The 13,892-nt window shown below is 46.6% G+C and overlaps 1 protein-coding gene across 1 annotated transcript in view; it reads left to right on the top strand.

The window, feature by feature from the left end:
• Positions 1 to 13,892, top strand: part of LOC111957580 (ATP-binding cassette sub-family A member 2-like) — a gene marked incomplete at its 5' end in the record, with an annotated part of 78,020 nt that overhangs the window by 962 nt on the left and 63,166 nt on the right. The window contains 3 exon segments of the mRNA XM_070436907.1: positions 383 to 552; positions 5,474 to 5,703; positions 7,410 to 7,499. Coding sequence (XP_070293008.1) covers positions 383 to 552; positions 5,474 to 5,703; positions 7,410 to 7,499 — 490 coding nt within the window.

Here is a 13,892-nt window from a genome sequence, read left to right as displayed (position 1 = left end):
TCTGTCTGTCTGTCTGTCTGTCTGTCTGTCTGTCTGTCTGTCTGTCTGTCTGTCTGTCTGTCTGTCTGTCTGTCTGTCTGTCTGTCTGTCTGTCTTACTTACAGTAATGGCAGGAGTAGACAATGGTCATAATCTGTAATTGTATGCATATAATCAATGAATCTCTCTCTGTTGATGTGTGGGCCCCTCCTAATGGGAGAAGGCTGTCATTGTGTCTTTGAACTATACCCTACACCTCTCTCAATGCACTATCCTCTCTCTCTCTCTTTTGTCCCTCCCAACTGTCTTTTCCCTCTCTCGCTTTGTCCCTTCCTTTCACTCGCTCGACTCTCTCTCTCCCCCCTACTTCCCCTCCCTCTCCCCCTTCTCCCCCCTCCCCCAGTGTGACCCAGTTGTTGGAGCGAATTAGTGATGTGGTGTTACAGAACCACCTGTTCACAGCAGACAGGCCAGGACTGGGCCAGGAGCTGGAGTCCCTGCAACAACACCTGGAGAGACTCAGCACGTCCACAGGGCCCTCCCCGCTGGACAACGGCTTCAACACCAGCCAAGGTATGTGTGTCAGTTTGTGTCAGACCCAGTTTAGCGGAGCCATAGCATTTTGAACCTTAATAGATGTGAAGGTGGATTCTTTTCAATATAACATATGATGGTTCAACGTCAGTGGAGGCTGGTGACTTGAGGAGGAAGGGAGACTAATGGTATAGGTGTTGGCCGACACAGACGGCAATGCTTGTTTGAAAAATCATCTAAAACAAATTATAGTAACCCCCAATTTTCTTTAAGGCATTTACAGTAAAATATTATGAGGAATGGAAGTTTGTCTAAGGGAATGGTAGTGTGCAGGACAGGCTCATCATACCAGCAGTGGTCAACCTTGCTCCACTGATRCCTGATCTACTCAGTGAGCAGACTTCTATTCCAGCCCAGCAATAGCACACTTGATTATCAGGTGTGTTATTACTGGGCTGAAACAGAACCCTGCACACCCAACAGACCTCTAGCAGGGTTGACCAGCTCCAGGTTGAAAATGTTTATACATTGTGTGTGACGTTTAACTGTAATTTTGTATACAATATTTGTTCATAATATAGGTACACATACAGTATAATCCACGGCATATAGGATATATATAGGATATATATATATATACACCCTTAGTCTCAGTCTTAGGACATTCATTGGCACCTCTCTCTTCATCTGCAAACAGTTTTCCATATTTGAGGACAGAACACATCAAAGAAACAGGCTTCATTATATTTAAATTATACAGGACTGAATATTATGTTGATATTCTCTCTCTGTCCTCAAAGTTTTCCCTTCTAGGTACTGGAACTGCTAAATATTTGGATATTGTCCTCCKATTAAATGACCTGCCCTGTTCAGTAGCCTACCTTCTCCTTTTACTGGTAGTCCCCTCTTCATGGCTGTGACAAATGCATTTGGAGACTGTCTTTTTAATTTACAATGATTACATCAAGATAGATAGCTAATAGGAAATTAGCTAGCTGATGATATTTATTTCACTTGGCTAAACAGTGTGTAAGGTTAGCTAGCTAGCTAGCAGCTCAGTTGAGTTAGCCTACAACGTGACCTAGCTAGCTAGCTAATACATTGTTTTTAACATTTTAAAAATATATTTACTTACTTGAATAGGTTCTCCGACCGTTTTTCTCAATCTCAATCGATCCAACCTGTTCAGGCTTTGTCCGACCAGTCCTTGTGGCCTGTGTACAGTTTGTTTTGAAGCTTGATGCCATGTGGCCACTTACTTTTTCTTCGGGCTGCTGGTGAAAAATCCTTTAAAGGGATTGTGAGAATTTTGAAGGGTTAAACACGTGCATCTGTGTTGTGTTCATCGTTCTACCGGTCGTTTCTTTGGAATACCAGTTACGGGTGACAATAAAGCTACTGTACAATACGTAAACATAACATAGCTATACCAACATCTGCGCGAGCTACTCTTATCAGCTGGGCCCAGATCTCAGTCCTATCATCGTCTAAGCGAGTGGCATGAGCACAGACGACTGGGAACAAGGCTAGCTCACAACGTGACCTGAACACTCACTAGACTAACAGACTGTACCCAGGCTAGCTCTGACAGACTGAACCCAGCCTAGCTTAACAGACTGGTACCTCAGGCTCGCTCGTGAGAGACTGGTACCCAGCTAGCTCTGACAGACTGACCGCAGCTAGCTCACAGACTGGTACGCAGGCAGCTGTGACAGACTGGTACCCGCAGGCTAGCTCTGACTGACTGTTACCCAAGGACACTCTGACTGACCTGGACCCGGCTAGCTGACACCGAACTGTACCACCGCAGGATAGCTCGACTCGACTGTACCCAGGCTACGCTGTGAACAGACTGGTACCCAGGCTACGGACAGACCGAGACCAGCTACTCTGATGACTGGTCCCAGGCCTAGCCTCTGACTGACTGGTACCGCCCAGCTACTCGACTGACGGTACGCAGGCTAGCTCGACAAACTGGCCCCAGCAGTCTGACTGACTGCGTACCCGGCTAAGCTCTGACTGACATGGTACCGGCTACTCGACTGACGGTACCACCAGGCTCAGCTCTGACTGACATGGTACCCAGCCTAGCTCTGACGCTGGTACCCGGCTACTCTGACAGACGGTACCTCAGCCTGGCTCTTGACTGACTGGACCAGGCTAGCTCTGACTGACGGTACCACAGGCCAGCTCTGACAATGACCTGACCCCAGCTAGCTCTGACTGACTGGTACCCAGGCTATCTCTGACAGACTACCCAGGCAGCTCTGACTGACGGTACCCAGGCTAGCTCGAACTGATGGTACCGCAAGGCTATCTCGACATACTGTACCCCAGGCTAGCTCTGACTGACTGGTACTCTCAGAGAGCTCGACTGCCACGGTACCCCCAGGCTAGCCCTCTGACTGACTGGACCAGGCAGCCTGACAAGACGGTACCCAGCTAGCTCTGACTGACCTGGATCCCTGATCTTAACTGCTGTTAACACAGAACTGGACCTTCGATGATCTCATTCACTCACTCTATGCGTGAGCTCATGTTGGAAGGGGGACAGAAGAATGTCCAGGTCTGCAACACAGAGATGATATGCGTCTTAGCACAGGGTTGGAGAGACTTTTATCCCTCCACCCTGTCAGCGTCCGACACATCAGCCTCATGCAAGACGATTCTAACATGCCCGCTATCAAAAATGAAGCTGCAGAATTGCCTCACAGGGCTTGACAACGAGATGAGTCACATACCATAATTGTACCCAGAGAACAGTGTAATGCGTAATCTAGCCACAATTTACATCTTACTCACCAAAATCTTGCTGAGCGCAGACTGGAGCCAGTCTCGACTCAGAGAAATAGCTCTCCGGTGTATATTGAGAGCCGACACTTTCAGCCTGTGGATCACACGGATAATGTATTTCGACTCCACCTAACAATGGACCAGATGTGGCATGGTTGCAGGTCAAGACTAAGGGAATGTGGAACTAAGCCCAAATGCGGACGGCGAGATCCGTGCGACGGTCTTGCGTGATATCACCTGGGATGACATCCTAATGGCCAGATGCAGGTCGAACTGTGGGAGTGAACTATTCACGTATTAATGGAGTTCTCAGATGTTCTTAGACGGGACTCTGATCTGGCGTAGTGCACCTATACGCCCTAATGGACAATCTCCAGTGCTGTCTGAACTCGGGCGATTCGAACGGACTAATACAATAGGTTACATGGACCAATATGCCCAAGCGCTGAACTGGCACTATACTATCACTTCTTATAATGGTGACTCCAAGAGTCTAGTGGGTCTGATGTACTACAGGGCATTGACAATATTCCTAAAATGGACAAAGCCTCTAGTCTGAACTGAACTATCCTAAGACCAGATCAGTCGAACTGGATGACGTACGTCCAAATGAGCGCTTATCTGTTTGCCAGTGCTGCTCTAGTAACTGCTATCGACGAGTCTCTATACGGATCCCATCACCTCCCTCACGTCCTGATCCTCGGCATCGGACAGCTTATCCCTACATACTCGATTTACCATGCACCCCTTAGGTCGAAGCGTCGCTTGTCCATTTGGCGACTGTACGAGCTCAACTTAGAAGGAGACTAGCATGGAGGAATCAAGCGTCTGAACTCCTGTGGGAGTGAAATCGTGACGCCTGCTGCACCATGTGGACGCCTATGTTTAGTCGTTTCATGTTCGAGAGCGCATGCAACTATCCCTAGATATGCTTCGGTCTCCCGATGTCCTAGGATGAGGTCTGAGTGCGGGGCGACTCGTGAGCTATTCTTCCTCATTTCGACCACGACGTCTACCGGCCCTTCCACCGAAGTTTAGACACGATCACGTCGTATTTACTGTGCAACAAGGATTCACGGCTGTTTCCATGTAAACATTGAGCACGAGTCGCCACTAAACCTCGCGCATCTCCCATGATCTCACTTTCTGAACGGGGAGTACTTAGTTCCTAAAGTAGCGAGGAAGGAGTGTCTAGGTCGGGTAAAGCTGGGCACCATTAGCTCGCTTGATAAAATGGCGCCCGCAGCATGTCAACGCTCGTAGACCGCGCGTGCATCTATTGCGAGCAGACTGGACCACGACTTGTCGTCTTAGAGTTCCTGGAACCTGGGTAGTCCGCATAGAGCACCTCCGGCACACATGTCACGTGCTCATCACCACCCATCAACTGTATCTCCTGTTGTCCACCTGAGTTTATGGCCGAGCGCCGTAATCGCGTTCCTTCTGTCCTGCCGCTCGTAGACATAAATCCTGCAATTAACACCTAGCGAGTCTTCCTCGCTTACGACAAATACGCGCCTTTTCCAATATATGAATGCCTTCTTTTCTCACTGCATGGATCTCCAACTGACCATCTCTCTTTGTGTGTCCCTCGGTCAGATCTGACACTGGTGCGAGTCCAGTCGGCTCATCGGTAGTAGATATCCTTTGTGGAGAGATGAAGTGCTAACCCTACTGCAGGTCGATACGCCTAAATAACGTTCTGTACACACGTTGGCTAAGCCAAACCGTCTCTACAACTGGACACCAACCGACAGGGGGTTTCGCGTTTCGAAACGTCTCGCTATGTGCAATGAACCAGAATTACACTGTTGCCTAACTGATTTCCAGGTAAGCTGCTATGCCGTACTGCTTCTCCCAACTGTCGCACCAACAGACACCTTCACTAGAGACGTGCCTATGCGCCGTGCAGCTGCCCTCTGCAACAGATATTATCGGCATGTCCAAATCTATCGTGCCCAAGAGGCATACACAGCTGTGGCGCTTGCAGCGTGCCACGTCTCAGCGCTCTTCCAATCCTACGAACTAGTGTTTTTCAGCCTCGCAATCCATACACACCTACACCCCAGTAGACCTATCTCTCCACGACAGTTTAGTGAGAAACCTGCGGTAAAATCACGCGCGCATTCCCGAAACCTTTTCTACCATATGTTATTCTTCTCGTCAGCACTTGTGCGTCATCCGCATGACACTTCATCCACGTGTGTCAATAGCAAGCCCCCATCGCCTACCCCTCTCACAATGGAGCCGAACGAATTTGCTGCAGGTGTCACGACCCGGTGTGCGTATGGAACCCCTCTCGTCAGGGCAGGAACATCCCTGGCAGTTCAGCACATGGCGCGGCGGAGGGCTAGCGTGGTGGCTCAGTTAACTGCTTATGTAGGCTCGGTTCCTAATGTAAGACAGTAATGGGTGGCGCAAAGTCTACCAGAGACTAGCATTAGCATGGCGACTCGATGTCTAGAGAACAGAGAGGTATAAGCAAACGAATGATAGTCCTGAACCAGGGTGGATTCAATCTTTGTATATAATCCAGGGGAGTAAATCTCACCGTGGTTTATATGTCTCGTCCGGATCAATCTCAGCGCTCGAAGAGGCCACGCTACTGTCTCGTGTACAAGACTAGTGATCTCTTTTCGGTGCTGCGCTCAAAGTGCGATTAACTCAGCTGTATAACTCATCGCACGCTGTGGGGTGCAAGTCGGTATCGACTAATGCGTTGCCCACGACAGGTAGCTTGGGGAGACGTGGGCTGCTGGTTGCCCGTGCAGGTCAGGGTTCCCTCGCCGCCGGCCCGTAGGAACCCTGGGCACGCTTTTGCCGCTCCCGCCGCTAGTGGCGTGGATTCTGAGCGGCTAAATCGCGTCTCGAGAGAGAGCGACAACCTTTACGCAGGGTCGCATTCCTGGAAGACAATGGCTCGCAGGTCCATCTGGTTACTCAGCATGAGGAGCGGCAGGGACCTACATTGCTATCCGCAGCGGCCGACGGAAGCGATCGTGCTCCGCCACGCCCAGCCGCCGAAAGCCATCCCCTTCCGTTTTCACCCGACGGGCCAGATGACAAACCGGCGAGAGCACATGTCATGACTAGATCTACGCTCCCACATTGTATGCATCCAGTCCCTAGACCATTTGGCGTACCCCCCTCCCTCGCAGCATCCCTACTGCGGTACTGGTCAGGCACCTCACGAAAGGGTGTAGTTATATCCGTGATCTGGGGTTCGCTCTCCTCTAACCTCCTCCCACTGTGACCTCTCCCTTTCGATTCCTGCAGATCCTAACCACATTCAAACCCCCAACGAACCCTTCCCCCTTACCAATGGCCCTGGCCAACCTATCAAGGCCTACGGACTACATATCCCTCAACTCTCCTTCTCTCTCTCTCTTCCCCTTCCTCCTCCACTCGGGTATTACTAGCGTGCAATACATCAACGCCCAGAGGGCCTTTGTCTTCCAAATCACCTAACTCTCTCCTTCAGTCTCTTAAACTACCCTCTTCTCTCTCCCTCTCTATCTATGTCATCCCTCTCTATCCTCGAGTCACCAGGCCGAAGTCATCCCCGCCAATGGTTTCCTCCGCCCTAACCCTACCGCGCTCATGTCCATCATCCTACACGGGCGCTAGCGCCAACCCAGCCAGCCATGGCTCGACCGTTCAGTTGAGCTCAACCCCTCACGCACCAGCGCAGCATCCCCCTCTAGGGACCTCCGACCTGGAGCCAACGCAGGAGCTATAATGTAAACCGATATACATGCACAAGTCTCTTGTCCCAACTAAAGGTACGTGTCAATGAGCACGGACACACGATTTGGCTTCCTGCAGACAAGAACTCCACGGAGTCACATAGTGCAAGATTTCTCACACACATAGTCGATGCTCTCACCAATGTTATAACTGGCTATCCAAACCCTAATGAATACTCCTGCAGTCCTACACGATGGGTCGCACTATACCGGCTGTCAGCCAATACGCTGTCGCTCTCTTCTTCCATCCCCGTCTACCCGTTCCCCTGTCTTCCCGTTCCCGTCTTCCCGTCCTCCCGCCTTTCCTCGTCTTTGAATGTCTTACTTGTTCTGTCTGTAGTGATCATTCTCCGGTAGTCGGCGTTCCGGGGCGTCCGCTGGTCGCGTCCCAACCTAAGTTCGTCGTCAAGTGTGCCCGATATTCGCTACCGCTCCATCTGGCTCGCCGTCTGTCGTTCTGTGCGGATCGCTCTTCTGTCTGTCTGTTAATGTCTGTCCTTGGGCCCTCGTGTATCGTTCCAACTGTTTCTCCCCCACAGGCTATCTTGCCTCTGTCTCACAACCCCTCTCCCTCTCCCCATGTTCTGTCTGACTGTCGCTGTACTCCACTGTCTGTCTCTGCGCATAGTAGTACTGAGATTCTGCAGTCTGTCTGTCTGTCGGATGCTTCTGTAACTCTTTCTGCGTCCTGTCAATTTTTCTTGTCCAATCGTACGTAGATGTTCTCAAGTCAAAGTATGTGGTCGGATTACCTTGGCTCATGTTGGTCCCTCTTATATCAGGCTGCATGACTCAACTGTCTGCCCTCTCGAATACTGATAGAGACTGTTGGGCTGTTTGAAGATGGTGTGGCTAGTTGTAATGTCTTCAGTCGGTCTGAGTCCGATGTTCTGAAGGCCCTACTCTTGTCTTTCGCTGTCTGCCTCCTGCAGAGGTCGAGTCTTGTTTTCCCGTATACCCACCCTCATTGAGCGCTGGTCGAGTCTGTCTGCTAGCATACTGGAGTCCCTCGAGGAAAGAGTCATTTAGTGCTTTGAATTGTGGTTATATTGCCTTGATCTTAGGTCTGGATCGGTTCTGTCCCCTGAGCTGATCTTTGGCACAATCCATCGTCAATTTGCCCCAGTTTATCATAAGCTCAATGTACTTTAATGCGGGCGTTTCCTGGATGAATAGTGTCCAAATTTTCTTAGAATTACGCCGAAAAAATTCGACGATATGGGCCTCGGAGGGGATTTCAATTCAGTGAGATTGGGAATATCCGTTTGCAAATATTTGAACATCAACTATATACCCTTGATCTATGGTCAGTTAGTGTTCTGTCGGGCGATTATTTTGTCATGTTTCATACTGTTCCTTGTCTGAACTGTTACTGGTAGAACATGAGCATACATCGAAGGTATATGTCTAATCTGTCTTTGTTTAACTGTCATTGACATGTCATTAGGTTTTTAAATTATCTTGTCCTATGTTGGGGCCCAAATTTCTTGGGGTTGAATTACTAATCGCTTGTGTCTCTCTAATCTGGTCTGTTCTGTCCTGTCCTGTCTCAGTTTCAACCAAAAACTAGATTTATCGTGTGTCTTTGGATTCGGGTGAATGCAAACGTGGCACTGTAACCCAATTGCGTGTTCCTCTTTCTCGCCTCCGCAACCCTTTTGCCAACCCATTGTCTGGTTTGATTTTCACATTTCGTGTTCTGATTTCCCTCGCATACTTAGTTTGAACTCTAAAACCTATGACACTTGTAAGGTTCTGCTGGTCTGTGCCCTGTGTTCGGTTTGTGGCGATTCGTGTAATGCATTACCTCAGCCTCATTTTTGTCACTTCTCTAATCATACCCCGCAGAAGAATGTACCATTTCTTTGGAGGTTAACACCATTTGAGAGACCTCGTCCTCAAGGATTATGCGCTCTTCCCTCGGAGCGAATTATCGCCACTTATTTACGCAAAGTCGCCATTAGGTCGCAGGTTGTCTCAAGATATTGCAGACGATGTGAAAACCTTGTGGGACGAAAGATAATTAATATCATCTAAGCGTGCACATATCAATAATTTTCTGTCGCTGATAAAGAGCAGTACTCATTGATGACAACCTGAGAAAAATATCCCCTCAAATAAAGAATACTTTAGAAAGTGTGATAGAATTCTACAAGAGGGTGGTTTTGAGGAATTATGCACCGCTTACTGATTTTCTACAAATCATCTCAACATATCTTAACAACTGGGTATTAACTGTAATCTGTATGTAATGTGACTATGAAATTTAACGATCTCACAGTCTTAGGCTCGGCCACCTATGGTCGAACAAGTAGAGGTTAGACTTCATTTACGGCCCAACAGATAGGAGAGGAACTAAATCAGGTATTGACTATTTGGACTCATCTTTACTATTCTATATGTAACCGTGTGGCCCACTTTCAATGGTATCCCCTACTTGGGTGTCTTACAATGATATGGATCAGCGACCGTCGTCGAGCATGAGCCCGTTTTGAACCAAAAGGAATTATGGAGAGCGCCGAAGGTCGCAGCCGTCAGTGTCCCCCCGCAAACACACCCAGACCTACGCCTACTTCGCTTCTGACACCATAGGTCCCCTTCGCTTAACAATGGAGAGTCTTAGTCCACCATACTTCGGTCGGAAGGGAACATACAGCTTTGCCTTGTGCCCTGATCTCACGTTCGATCGACCAGCATGCCTTCGCTCCCCTCCTCTGCCCCACACAGGAGGCTGATAGTTGGCGAAATCGCCAAAGTTTTGGGCTTTTAACCTTTCAAACACCAATGTGGCTGGATTGGATTTTTTCCGATGTGCCCCACCGTACATTATCTTCGTCGTTATCCCACATTTTTCTCTTTTCCTTTTTTGCTTTTCCAATTAGCCTCATTCCAGTGTGACCCAGATTGTCTCGCTCGAGGAAGCGTGTGATTGGTGTTTAGGATGTACCATAAAATCGAATTCCAACATCATGGAAACCACTGTTCACAGCATGACACGGCCATAGGTGATGCTGGAGTGTAGAGGCCACACATGGTGAGGTTCTGTGTGATAACAAGGGGCAACACACCTATTGGTAGTTATGCAGTCTACGCTGCTCGACTCAAACGCCTAGGCCCGCAGACTTGATCACGAGTAAAACCTCTACCTTGAATAGGACCATGCATTGGGGCGCCATATTCAAACAACGAGCCAAGTGGGAGATATGTGTCGAGCGAATGGTATTTGGAAATTTTCCGGGTCATTGAACACTCAGTTTTTTAAGGCGGAGTTCTGAAAGCCAAGCTAATTATCTTTGTAACGCGAGTGAACATATTAGCATGTGTAGGGCTGGATTTTCGTGCATTTGGGTCCACAGTATTAACCTGAGTTGCCAATCATTAATCGATGAGGCGGTTCAGTGAGGTCTTTCCCTGACAGGCGAGAGCCATTCCCATGCGCTCAGCTCAGCTCTCTCCAGAGTGCTGAGGCGATAGCGGTCGTGCAGGCTGGCATGACTTGGAGGAGGAAGGGAGACAATGGATAGGTTGGCCGACACAGATACGCGCGTTCGGCGGCTGAGAAAGGACAAACAAGAGCCAGATCACACCATTCATAGAGATTACGCACGAGTAGAGTCCTAAATATGATTACGGTATATGTATTAGAGAGATGAAGAAATTCTTCATCGCTGGATCAACAATAGTTCGGTAAGGCTTTAATATTAAGGTCTTAATCCAATTTAACTGTTTGTTAAATGAGTTTACTTACATGATATTAATCATCTATTCCTACCATTTGTAAATGTCCAATAAGAAATCTAATAAATAGTTATTTAACATTTTGAGTATAACCCACAAAGTCTCTTAAGGGCATTACAGTAAAATTATAAAGGAGAATGTTATTGATTTTTGATTATTCTTTAATACAAGGATTAATATAGTAGTTTGAGTCGACATCGACAGGCTCATCAAGATATATGATTCACAATTTGTCAATTATTAATCCATAGTACACGTATTAATGTACAATATAAACCAGTTATGACCAAATGGTAGTGCTTATTCCAGTCTAGATGCCCTTTTGTGATACAAATGTGTCTATGATATTGAACTGAGTTACACTATCAATCAATACCAGCAATAATTACAGCAAACAAAATTAGAATTTTTCTAATTAGTTATTCTATAAAGTGTCGTTTCTGAATGAGTGTATTTATCTTATTAATGTGCATTTCGAATGTGGAAGTCATAGATGGTTATAGATACTCAGTGCTCCACTAATACGCCCCTAATTCCTACTAAGTGTTCCACTATATATCTGAACATGAAACCCTTTATAAAAATGTTATAATCCCGATCTTGTGTACTCACCCAAAGGCCTAGCACACCCATCCGTAGAACAGTACCTTTCCACCTGGCACACAAAATAATCTAAATATACCTCTAGCATGGTAGAAGTCGAAGACAGTACCAGCCAACAAGGATCGTATCAGAGACTTATGACAAAATGATGATATTACATTCGTCTAATATTGATGACGTCTAGCGTGGGGATGCTATTTGTCTGCTGCAGTGTTGGTGAATACCTATTGTCTAGCCTAGAGAAAAAGCAGTAAAATTAAAAAAAACTAGCGTATATTCAATTTCTTTGATTTCGAGCTCGTTGGAGATATGGTGGATAATCACATATATTTGTTCATAGAGTACAGCGATTCCTTCCATCCCTGAAGTATTATTGATACGTTTTCAAGCCATACTGCCCTGTTCCTAGTCACAACCACAACAGTTAAGGTGATCACATTCTTGAGACCATAAGGACACGCAACGTTTCCGAGAACTGATATGGCAAGAAACTGAACTTGAAGTCGGCTTTGATATACTAAGATCACGTAAAAATAAACTCAAAATAGCTATTTATTACACTGATTATTTTGAAAGAAAACGGGTATAGATCAGACCCTTACCTAATTTTCACTAAAATGCATACCTTCAGCCCAAGTTTGACCTGCTGTCAGCTCCGGACTCTGAAGGAGGATATGATATTCTTGATATCAGTGAAAGGAACACATGATGTTTGCTAGGAAAGTGTGTAAAATTAATGTAAGGAGAATTTAACCATTAGATTGGTAAACGATATCATAAAACGTGTTTTTTTTGTGTGTTTTATTATGTACCGATCAAATCTTTTGAAATGAAAGAGAAAGGATAACGCATTTTTTCCAGCCCATGGAGCCTTTCATAGGGGTCTTTGTGGCGCACACCAGATGGATGCATGATGATCTAGTGCATTCAATTCAGTTTTAGACTGATACCTACTGATGCCATTGTATAGTACATGTTTAAAACAAATGTTGTATCAAGAGCCCAATGTGCTTTAATTGGTTATTCATACATTGTAGGGCCTCTCATTTATAATGAGAAGAGAGATAGACAGATCTATCAAAGAAACAGGCTCATTAATATTTTTAATTTATACAGAACTGGGAATATTATGTTTTTTTGATTATTTTCCGTCTCTCTCTGTCCTCGTAAATCGTTTTTCCCCCTTGCTATGGTATCTGTGGGGTTAACTGCTAATTATTGGATTGTCCCTCATCTGCCTTTTTTCTTCTCGTTTTTTTTCTTCTTTCTGTTTTCTTTGTGTGTTTATTTTTTTTTTTTTGTTACCAACTTTAAAGAAATGGAGACTCTGCCCTGCCCTGTCATAGCCTACCGTTCTCCTGTCTACTGCGTATTCTCTTCCATGGCCTGTGCAAACTGCTATTTGGGGAGACTGTTCTTGTTAATTACAGATGAATTAACATCAAGATAGATCAGCCTAATAGGAATTCAGCTGCTGACTGATTATATTTCACTGGCTGAAACAGGTGTTAAGTTAGCTAGCCAGCGTGCAGCCCATTGAGTTAGCCTACAACGTGACCTAGCTAGCTAGCGTAATACATTTTTTAAATTAAAAAAATATATTTACTTACTTGAATAGGGTTCTGCCGACCGTTTTTCCAAATCTCATCGACCACACTGTTCCGGCTTTGTCCGACGCAGTCCCTTGTGGCCTGTGTACAGTTTCGTTTTGAAGCGTTGATGCCATGTGCCACTCCTTACCTTTTCTGGGGGCGGGGGGGGGGGGGGGGATCAGGAGTCTAGCAACCTGTTGACGTCTTATGAAGAACGTATGTGCTGGGTGGAAAAAACGTTTGCAACATTAAAACAACAGGAAATCCATCAAAGTGTGGGTTCGTAGTCATTATTTAATGAGTTTATTTTGTTCACCCAACACAGCGCACGTTATTGAAATGAGTATACACTCGTTTTGATGAGTCGCTGTGTCATTCTCTAATCGGAGAAGGCAGTTCAGTATATCTCTGTGGTTGTGCTGAATATCTAGACCGCCTGCAGGGTTCACCTGGCCCAGTTATGTTTGAAAACGAGTTCTGTTTCCCTCAGTTTCTGGTCAGGAATAGTCCTCCCCAATAACACCGCCCCCTCTGCCTCATCACTCCTGTCAAACCTCAAGAGGTCTGTGCTCCTGTAAAACAAAACATGGGCCCAAATTGGGCCCCCATACCACACGAGCAGTTACACACAGACTACAGCCAGAACACCCACAGAGAACGATAAGCACACACAGCACACACACACACCACGCGACACACACATGGGCACACACACTTCAGCAAACATCAGACACATTTTACACACACACACATACAGTTACCATCACATCACACACACACACACACAGTTCATACAGCACAGACAGCACACACACACAGACACACACACACACACAAGACATATCGACTGTACACATCGGTCCCAGACACATGGAATCACACACACACAACACCATCACGTCTAGTA

The sequence above is a fragment of the Salvelinus sp. IW2-2015 genome, linkage group LG33 (assembly GCF_002910315.2).
Source record: "Salvelinus sp. IW2-2015 linkage group LG33, ASM291031v2, whole genome shotgun sequence".
In the NCBI taxonomy this organism is placed as follows: domain Eukaryota; kingdom Metazoa; phylum Chordata; class Actinopteri; order Salmoniformes; family Salmonidae; genus Salvelinus; species Salvelinus sp. IW2-2015.
This window is presented reverse-complemented; position numbering and strand designations above follow the sequence as displayed.